Raw genomic sequence first — 9,758 nt, forward strand, 5'->3', positions numbered from 1 at the left:
TCCCCCATAACTGAATGGCTTATACATGCAAAGCTATAAAATTTCCATCGTGCAAAGATATTTACAACTAGATACCAATACAATACCGCATTATTCAACATAGAATAAGCCACAAAAGAAAATTTCTGAAATGTTTCTTCATTTAAGAAATCTGTAGGCCGAAGGTGTAGCTTAATTGTCAGCTACTATCAACACAACACACCTAATTATAATGTTCTAGTAAGAAGAAGATGCATGAAGTATTAAGAAAATAGGAGTTGACTCTAACCCAAGGTAGCCCGAACCGTCTACTCAGCTTCTAATAATAACAGTTCTTCACTCATCACACACAACAACCTTGATGCTCCTAAGAGGGACCCAGATTATTCACACACACAACAACCTTGATGCTGCTAAGAGGGACCCAGATTATTCACATTCTTTTGATTGGCTCGGTGCGATCCTGAACAGCCAAACGCTCTGAAACATCAGCCAATGACTTGAGGTTGCACTTGATCAGTGCCTCAACGAAGTAGCATGTTTCATCCTTGGTGTTCCCATCCGGTACATCCACCACAAAAGACTCGATCACCAACGTTCCTGGTCTGCCATCAATGACCTCAGGATGGACTGTAACAATGGATGAGTAGTTCTGCCAATTTACATAGCATACAGGAAATTTTGCAGTTTCATGAAATTAGATTATAAGCGATGAGGAAGATCAATAAAGAATTGGGACAATAGAATGCTCCTATATCAAAAATGAAAGGAAAAGGAGGCAGAACAATACATCTCGGAACTGAGAACTAACACTGTCCTCAGCAACATGATAAACAGTGTTGCTTACCCACGTATGTGTACAAACTAAAAATATTCTATGTACATATGCAAAGAAGGGATCCAGGTCATATTTGCTAGTAGCTCAAGAAAACAGAAATAGTTGGGATAGATGGAAGGCTACAAAAGCATATGTTCGTCGGCTTAAATTCAGCAGAAGAGATTTGACAAGTCAATTTGGAGGGATATATATTTCCTTCTAGTTTCAGAACTCTCATTTCCTGTTCTGCAAGGCTATGTTCCCTCTCAAACATGACAAAATTCTTCTAAAATGCTTAACGAATTTGACCATTCAAACAATGATTTGACAATTCATGCCGAAGTGACAGAGTCTTTATCCGATGACTGGTTACAAAAAGTTCGCGCATTCGATGGTCCACCTTGCAAGTTGCAAGTGACCATATCCAAAACCTTGTTACATTTAATTTAAGCATTATTACATAATTCAACACAAAATTCTCACATCATATAATAAGAGAGAAATAAAGGTTAGGTTTAGATGAATACTTATATTTCGGTCAAGATTATATGTTGGAAAACTAAAAATTTATTGGAATACAAATGGGATGCATTTACAACTATTGAGTAGTGCGTAACTAATTCAACCAAGTAGAAAATTCATACCTTCAACATGTGATCTCCTCCGACAATTGTCATGCTCAAGATGTGCTCATCATCATCTAGATACTCTAACCTTTCAGTGCTAGTTGTCGCCGGCAAACCTGACTTAACATTTACTTCTCTAACACTTCCAACCTGAAGGTCCCCCTGCACAACACACCTGCTAACAAATGGTTTGTACTTCTGCGGTTGATCAAACCTCCTAACTAATGACCAAACCTGATTGATCAAAAACCAATAATCATTCATTAAGGCACAAAACACAGCCAAGTTTGCCTTCAATCAAGCAAACTAAAAAATACCTGAAACTAATCATTTGTACCTACCCAAGGTTTAGATTGGGTATGGGATATCAAATTAAATTCATTCAATCCAAATTTATCGGTATTTGAAGATGACAATGAGATATAAGAACCCCTAAGCACTAGATATCCTTTCCACACTTAAGGAAAATGCAAGTCTAAAGAAAATCTTATGTTCCATTTACGTTCAAAGCAAGCACATACCAAGTAATAATGAAAGAAAACAGCAATTTACAGAGAAATTTCTACTAATAAAAGGTTATTAATGCTTCATATAGCTGAAGGATGTGTTTAGCTTCAATTGATAGAGAATGTTTAATATCACATAATCTAACTGAATTTTTAAGTGACACTCAAAATTCTAAAATCCAAATTTCAGTATCGACTTCCTCATATATCCAACCCACATGCAATGAAAAAAAGTTAAAGAGAAAAATCCCCAAAATAAAACGTCGCCTGAAAATTAAGCTAAGCTTCTTAAATTAGCGTCTAAAACAAAAATTCACTGAATTAAACGAAAATTGTCCCCAGATCTATGTACGGATCTAGCACCAAATAGGAACCCAATCGATTCTATTAGAAAAAGTAAATATAATTGAAATTTACAAAAAAAAAGAAAGTATTTTTAGAAAAAGCATACCAGGTGAACAGGAGCTTTGATGTGTTTAACGAGCGAAGAGCTGCACTGATTTTCTTTAACCTCGAGTTCGTGGTACCTCTTGATGAACTCTTCTGCCCTCTTGCTAAACCCGTTCCCGTTCATGGTGATATAATCATTGGTCACCATCGAAGTAACCTTAGCAAAAACCGTGGCCCGAGGAAGAGAAGAGGAAAAAGCCGGTCCAAAAGCTGACGCCGGGTGCTAGCGGGTCCGGTTATCGGAGAGTCCTAGAAAGGTCCGAAACAAAACGCCATCGCCAGGTCCTGATTGCCTCTTTCTCATCTCATCGCCTGGAATAATTAATTAAAAATAATGGGAGGAAAAAAAATGAAACGCCGTGTTTTTTTTTTCCTTTTTAATATATTTTTTGAAATAAACAAATTTTTTGGCTATTATTTGTTTATTCGTACTTTCCATGGTGATTCCTGACTAGTAGCAGGAATTTTGATTTTGCCCAGGCTGTTTTTTTTATAGGTCCAAGGATTTTTTGGACTGATGCAGTGAAATTGAGAACGACGGCGTACTTAAGCCTTCTGGTTTGTTGTTATTGGGCCCAATTTTCAGGCCCAAAGTTTCCCGCCAAAGGATCTATTTTTTTGCCCTAATCCTTTTTCTTTCCCGCCATCTTCTTCTCTTCCCTGTGAACTTTCTCTGCTATGAAATTGTGATATTGAACGAGAAATTAGGGTTCATTTTGAAGCGAAGATGACGAAAGAGCAAGCTGATAACGGAAGAGATGACATGGTGATTGATGGACCTGGGCAAGCAAATGCTGTGCCTGATGAATTTAACGCTAACTATCTCAGAATCTACTATGGTCAGAATTCTCATTTTCCTCTTATAAATTTTTCGTCCTATTGCTTGAATGATGGAAATTTTCTTTTATTCTAGCAGCTGTGATTCAAATCTGAAACTAATTTTATGGCAGGGAAGCTATTTCCTCATGCTGACATGTTCAAGTGGATGTCTTACGGAAATGGTAACTCAAATCTCTTCTTCCTTTTCGTATATATGGCCTTGCAAACACGCGCTTGTTTCTGCGCTTTCGTGTTTTTCTCCATGTATTGATGTATATCGTGATCTTGCTATCTGCAGATGGCAAGCATCCCGGTTGTGACAAATCCTACTTTGGAAGAAGGGAATTTTCTTTCACGCTAGAAAATGACATTTATATCCGATTCCAGTCTTTCAACAGTGTTACGGAACTGGAAAATTCCATCAAAGAAAAGTGTCCATTTAAGATAGATATCGGGCCTGTCTATAGCGTTGATGTAAGATTTCTTTCAATTTTATTCTTATTAAGGAGTCTTTGAATCGTCATTCAGTGAGCTATGAATTAAAGCTGCTCATATTAGTTGTTTTATTACTTATTCTTGTTAGCTGTTTTATTAGTTGTTAATGATGTATTGTCTGTAATGCAGCCTGCCAAGAGGCATGCTTATGCGCAAAGTGGCGACAATGTTTTCACTCCAGTTGAGAGAGAATTGGTTTTTGATATTGTAAGCTACTTCGTTTCTGGAAAACCAAGCATTTCACCCTACTTTTCAAACTGAATGCATGTATCGGCCATGTTATTTGACTCATTGGAGTTATGTTTATTATTTTCGCAGGATATAAGTGATTATGATGATGTTAGATATTGCTGCACGGGAGCAGATGTTTGTTTGGAATGCTGGCCTCTAATGACAATTGCGATTAAAGTGATTGATACTTCTCTCAGAGGTAAAACTGATATATGCTAGAGTTTAAAAGGTTTTAGGCCTTAGGTGGCTTTACTAAACTGGCCTAGATCAGAAAATATTCTAATTAGACTTGAGTTCTTAAGCTGTCCTATGTAAATGTTTGCATTACAACATAGGCTTTTTTGGTTTCTTGAGTGCACTGCATGCCTTTTTCTTACGCCATCAATTAACTTCAAGTTCTAATAATGTAGATGACTTTGGCTTTAATCATATTCTATGGGTATACAGTGGTCGACGTGGTGTGCACTGCTGGGTTTGTGATGGAAAAGCCAGAAGGTAATGCGGTAAACAGCTGAAATCTTCACATTTTTTCTGCCTTTACCTGTATTATTACATAAAGAAATGAATTTTGCTCTCATAAATTCCACAGGCTGACTAATGAACAAAGGGCGGCTATTGCTGATTATTTCTATGTATACAAGGTGGTTAACTAGTGCTGTGAAAGACAACTGGATTTTGCTTTGTTTTTTGATACCAAGAAACCATTAACCTTGTACCTTGTTCAGGGCAATGAAAATAGTCACAAAAAGATATCTTTACCTGGTCTTGTTCTTTATCCTTTCTTGGCGTAAGTGGTATTGTATTTTGTTTTTAATTTTCTTATTCTGGGCCTACATTCTCCTTCACTAAGGCATATTCTGGCTCTGCAGGAGATCCTATACCGAAGTTCTGAAGGGTTTTTTTGAGACCAAACTGCTTCCAAACCAAAATTTACTTGCATCTGAGGAGAGATATGAGAAGATCCTAGAAATGATTCCTGATGCATGTAAAATATGTAGTCTTTTTGATGGCTAGCTCTGTCATTTACCTTAGCAGTTGCTCATGTTTGTACATTCTATCTTTGCAGCTGTTGCTTCTGAGCTTAGGAGGAGGTGGCAGGAGAATAAGCGAGCTTCCATGTCAAAAGATGACATTAATATTGTTAGGTGGGAGCAACTAAAATCTATCCTGCAATCGGGTAAACAAAAGGTATGAATTGGTAAGCTCAAAATCAGTGTTAAGTAACTAATGGGCAGTTCAAACCACTAACAGTGAGTTATTAAGTCTCGAAATCCTATAATCTCTTTGATGGCCAAAATCAGTGTTAAGTGCCTAATAGGTGAATTCAACACTTTTTTCAGTTGTAAGATTTGAATTTTGTTTTTAGATTAATTACTCTAATAGTGATGCTAAAATATACCATGTTGGGATCAGTTTCCTATGTGTAAAAGATATAATTGCCATCATAAATTGATTATGGCCATAAAAGAGGTCATGGGATTTTGAGACTTAAGATTGGTAATAGGAAGTTTTATAGACCGTCAAGTGAGTTCTTGACATGTTAAAGTGTTTACAATAAAGGGGGTGAGTCCACTGCCTGTTAGAAACAAGATTATCCAGCCCTCAACACTTCCATTTTGTCATCCACAATCAAAGTGCATTTCTGAAAAAATCAACAATAAATGAGTTGGATCAAGTAATAAATCTTTGCTCGGGCAATCAATTATAATTTGATTGTTTTCTTGGAAAAGTTCTAACTCGTTAGAAGCACATTTCCGTCTTTTTAATTCTTTTGTATGATTCAACTTTTCCAGATGCAAGGACTACGGAGATGTGTTGAAGAGATTGTCTTTTCATATACGTACCCTAGGCTTGATATGGAGGTCTGCAACAATATTACTCTATTTGGTTTTGTTTTAATTTTTTGTGGGTTTGTTTTCTTTCAACAAATATAGGTATTCATCTCAGAAATACATCCACCTCCATTTCATACATTAGTACATATAAATTACATTTTTGAAACCAAGAAGTTTTTATATATAAAATTATCTATAAGTGACCTATCATAGGCAACTACTTATTTGTGTATCAGGTGTCGAAGCACATGAACCATTTACTGAAGGCACCATTCTGTGTACATCCAAAAACAGGTTAGTGTTGAAAAGTGTATTCTATACCAGTTGCTATGAAATTTAAGATTGACCTGAAATCATAGGTGGGTGCCTAAAAGTGTGACGTGGGTTCTAGTTTAAGAACCAACACATTTAAACCTAAAGGCTAGAGCACTACAATGACAGCTTTCAAAACCAGATGTAGTTTCAGTAGCTGTATTTATGCTATGAAGCCTTGAATGTGTACTTTGATTGGATTTTTTTTCTTGCTAGTTGGCTTTTTTTATGCATACACATCAATATCACATCATAGGGAATATCTTCCTGTTCCGATTCTCAGGAAATGTAGGAAGGAACTTCATTTTAGTAGTCTCAAGTGTTTTTCAACTTTTTTCCCCTCTAGGTCGTGTTTGTGTTCCAATTGACCCAAACAATTGTGATGAGTTTGATCCAACCACAGTGCCGACCCTATCCCAGGTATTTGTGCTATCAACTTTCAAATTCTTAAGTTATCTGCAGGATTCTTCTGGTGAAGATTTCCAAACCATATTTAATTGTTTGTTAGAACTTCAACTAAGAATTATGCTGCATTCTGACATTGTAAATTTGTAAATCATGAATTCTAGCTGTATAGTTCTTCCTCATGTGTACACTTGCATGAGCTCTTAGTCCTGTGTATAGATATGGCCCATAATTCTTGTGATGTATTTACCTGGCAGCTTCTGGAAGAACTGAACAGGGGAGGACCAAGACAAGATGCTGAGAATGGTATGTTTGTTCTTGCAATGTTATTTATTCTTGTGATGCTTAGATTCCTCTAAGTTTAGTTAGTTGCCTGAAAATAGAAGATGAAAGACCGGGAAAAGTTACTGAATCTGAAGAAGTTGCACTTCTGTAAACATGTTCTATCTTTCGTTGTTCCTCTGATCTCTTTGACAGGACACATCATGGTTGATTTTGTCAGCCATCAAAAGATTTAAGAGCTAAATAGGGTCACAACCTGATGCGATTGGTATTTTATGTACTGATATCATTGGCTTTGTTTGATGGCAGAATGGGATAGAACCTCTCTTGGAGAGTCGGTCACGTTTTTCAGAACATCATTTTTACAGCCTCTGCTAAAATCTTGCAAGGAGGAGATAGAAAATTCTTACAATGCAAAGCTGCAGCAGTCCAAGAATGCCCTCAGTTGGTAATGTTTTCTAACCAGTATCATCTAAGAATCCGGTCATCTTTTGATGTATAATTATATGAATTTGTATTATGTTCCATGTATGCTTTTATGCTATTCAAAACATGATACGATAATATATTTAATTAATGCCAGGAGTCATGTTTCATTGAAAGTGCTTCTAAATCGAACAGAAACCGACCTTTCCATCTCTTCAACTCATTCATCAGAGACCCTCTATGAAGTGGTTTTGATGTATACCTACTAGTCTGTCTTTACTAATTGAAAACCTTGACAGGTTAGGTTAACAAAGGCTTTGTTTAAGGGTTAAGCCAAAAAAACGAATTTATTGGTGAAGAGAAAACCTGAAACCTGACAATATTCTAATCTTTCTTATCCCTTATTAAGTCATGCCATTGTGCAGTCGTACTCAGTACAACTATCTGGTCTAAATCATTAGTCATCTATCTTTTCTATAAATGATGTAGAGGTGACTGAGGACCACAATTTCTTTCTCTGTGGCTTTCTCACCATTGGCCAAGAAAGTGCATGCGTGGCTGATTCTACTTACAGGATATGAGACTGATCTGAAAACAATTTGTACAAAATAATTGCATCAATATATGTCTCTTAGTACTAGAAGAGCAGTAAATAAGGATATTTATTTTCTGCTGCTTGCAAAATTTTAGAAAGATTCGCTTACTATTCTTTTTATCTCCTAAATCTAATGCCTTTCATACTAAAACAAAGGCCAAAGTGACCGTTCCTTAAAAAAAAATACTACTAAATCCTAAACCCATTGATGAGATGCTAATTAGCAAGAATCTCCCATAGTAAATCAGCATCAAAAGATGGCATTCTTGCAAGTGAACAGTCTTCAAAGTTTGGTTCCCCTGCCATCATCATTGTAGAATCATTTGAAACAGACGACGGTGAATTCATACATCTCCGAAACCCATCTTCAGATACTCTAGGTGATGACAACAATCCGTTGCTTAAATTGTCACTAAAAGCCAACGATGAGGATGATGTACATGGTTCTATTACCTTCACATCATTTTTTGCTTCAGGAGAAGCAGCAGGACGATCAGAGTTGCCTTTCTTGGCATTCTTTTTAGCTCTCTCTCTTTTCACCTTTTGACAAATGGCTTGAATCTTAGCATCCACCGCATTTTTCAAAGCGTTCAACCTAGCACAATCCCCCAAACCCGACTTTGCTGGGTCCTTCAGATTCGGGAAATTCAACCTCGCATATTCCCCTCTGAGCTTATACGCCGCACGATCGTATGCATAAGCTGCCGTCTCGGGCGTTTCGTAAGTGCCTAACCAGACTCGCACTCTGTTTTGTGGGAGCCGAATTTCGGCCACCCATTTGCCCCACTGTCTCTGCCTCACGCCCCTGTACAGCTTCGTCTTTTGAGGACTGACGCAGTTGCTCGTCGATGCAGTGTTTTGGCTGTTTCGAAGCTGATCCGCTACGGAGTTGCGAGAAAATGAAGCGTTTCCTTGACAGAATTTTAGAAGGAGATCTCTCTGCCGGAGATAAACTGAAGAGCCTAATGGCTCATAAACAGAGTTGGTGCCGACGGCAGCTATTGATGGCTCGCAACGAGAGAAGATTGAATCTAAGGTATTTGAGCCTCCTGACAATATCAGCTGTGATACCGAATTCCCAATATCCGCACCATCGTTGAATCCAAATGGATGATTGATTTCTTGCATTGCTTCTCCTTGATCCGTTGTATTCTGATTCAAAACAGAGGGAAAAATAAAATTCGATAAAGGAAACAGGGTTTGCCCAAAAAAACTGTTCCTTTTCCTACCAGAAGAAAATGAAATTAAAAGGAGAAGCTAGCCCAAAGTACTAAAATAATTATAAAGAAGCGGAGAAAATATTTTAGAAAAAAAAAAAAACGATGCCAGGAATTTATGTTTAATGCTTGCTGAGACCTCTGAGTATGGTTCCAGGTTCAGCTTGGGTGTACTTATAGTTATAGCTGCACAGTAAAGCAAAAAGGTTAGCCAGATTTTTCTAGCTTCTAAGTATGAATCCCAGACGCAGTCCAAGTTAATGGGATTACATAAAAGGTATCATGTAGTATATTAATATTTCTCAAAATTTGTCTATTGTTAAAAATATTAAATTTTATATAAATATAAAAATATATATTAAGAACTTATTTATATATTATAAATTAACTAAATGATATATTTTTATTAAATTTTAAAAATTAAATAAAAATATTTATAGTAAAATAACATTTTTCTATTGAATATTTGTTTTTGAAATCCAGGTATAACTCGAAATATGATATTTTTAAGTTAAATATATTATTGAAGTTTGTTGAGAATAATAATAAAGAATTGGATACCTTTTAAGTAATATTTAAGTGATGAAAAAATTAATATTTAAAAAAACATTATTCTCAATTATAAATTTAATTAAGCATTTATTAATATTATTTTGGGAGCGTGAATGGCAATTATTTATGTAAATTGAATACTAAGGACGGACTTGGTTTGTCAAACAAAAGGTTGATCGTTGAAGTTGAAGTTGAAGTTGAAGAAGGAGAG

At 36.3% G+C, this 9,758-nt stretch overlaps 3 protein-coding genes across 3 annotated transcripts; 1 reads left to right on the top strand and 2 right to left on the bottom strand.

Moving 5' to 3' along the window:
* On the bottom strand, positions 1–2,834 carry LOC107947093 (abscisic acid receptor PYL8). Its single transcript, XM_016881650.2, has 3 exons — positions 2,380–2,834; positions 1,441–1,656; positions 1–631 (listed from the first exon to the last, which is right to left on the bottom strand). The coding sequence occupies exons 1-3, from the start codon at positions 2,524–2,526 to the stop codon at positions 413–415; spliced, it is 582 nt and encodes a 193-aa protein (XP_016737139.1). The 5' UTR covers positions 2,527–2,834; the 3' UTR covers positions 1–412.
* A 185-nt stretch (positions 2,835–3,019) lies between these two features.
* On the top strand, positions 3,020–7,359 carry LOC107947091 (DNA primase small subunit). The gene is made up of 15 exons (XM_016881648.2): positions 3,020–3,217; positions 3,329–3,379; positions 3,496–3,671; positions 3,822–3,899; positions 4,011–4,122; positions 4,334–4,418; positions 4,513–4,564; positions 4,649–4,710; positions 4,793–4,908; positions 4,990–5,111; positions 5,717–5,785; positions 5,995–6,052; positions 6,417–6,490; positions 6,733–6,781; positions 7,067–7,359. The coding sequence occupies exons 1-15, from the start codon at positions 3,106–3,108 to the stop codon at positions 7,207–7,209; spliced, it is 1,359 nt and encodes a 452-aa protein (XP_016737137.1). The 5' UTR covers positions 3,020–3,105; the 3' UTR covers positions 7,210–7,359.
* Positions 7,360–7,831: 472 nt separating this feature from the next.
* On the bottom strand, positions 7,832–8,906 carry LOC107947092 (ethylene-responsive transcription factor ERF061). The gene has a single exon (XM_016881649.2). The coding sequence runs from the start codon at positions 8,904–8,906 to the stop codon at positions 7,995–7,997; it is 912 nt and encodes a 303-aa protein (XP_016737138.1). The 3' UTR covers positions 7,832–7,994.
* Between the last annotated feature and the right edge of the window lie 852 nt (positions 8,907–9,758).

The sequence above is a fragment of the Gossypium hirsutum genome, chromosome D12 (assembly GCF_007990345.1).
Source record: "Gossypium hirsutum isolate 1008001.06 chromosome D12, Gossypium_hirsutum_v2.1, whole genome shotgun sequence".
NCBI lineage: Eukaryota > Viridiplantae > Streptophyta > Magnoliopsida > Malvales > Malvaceae > Gossypium > Gossypium hirsutum.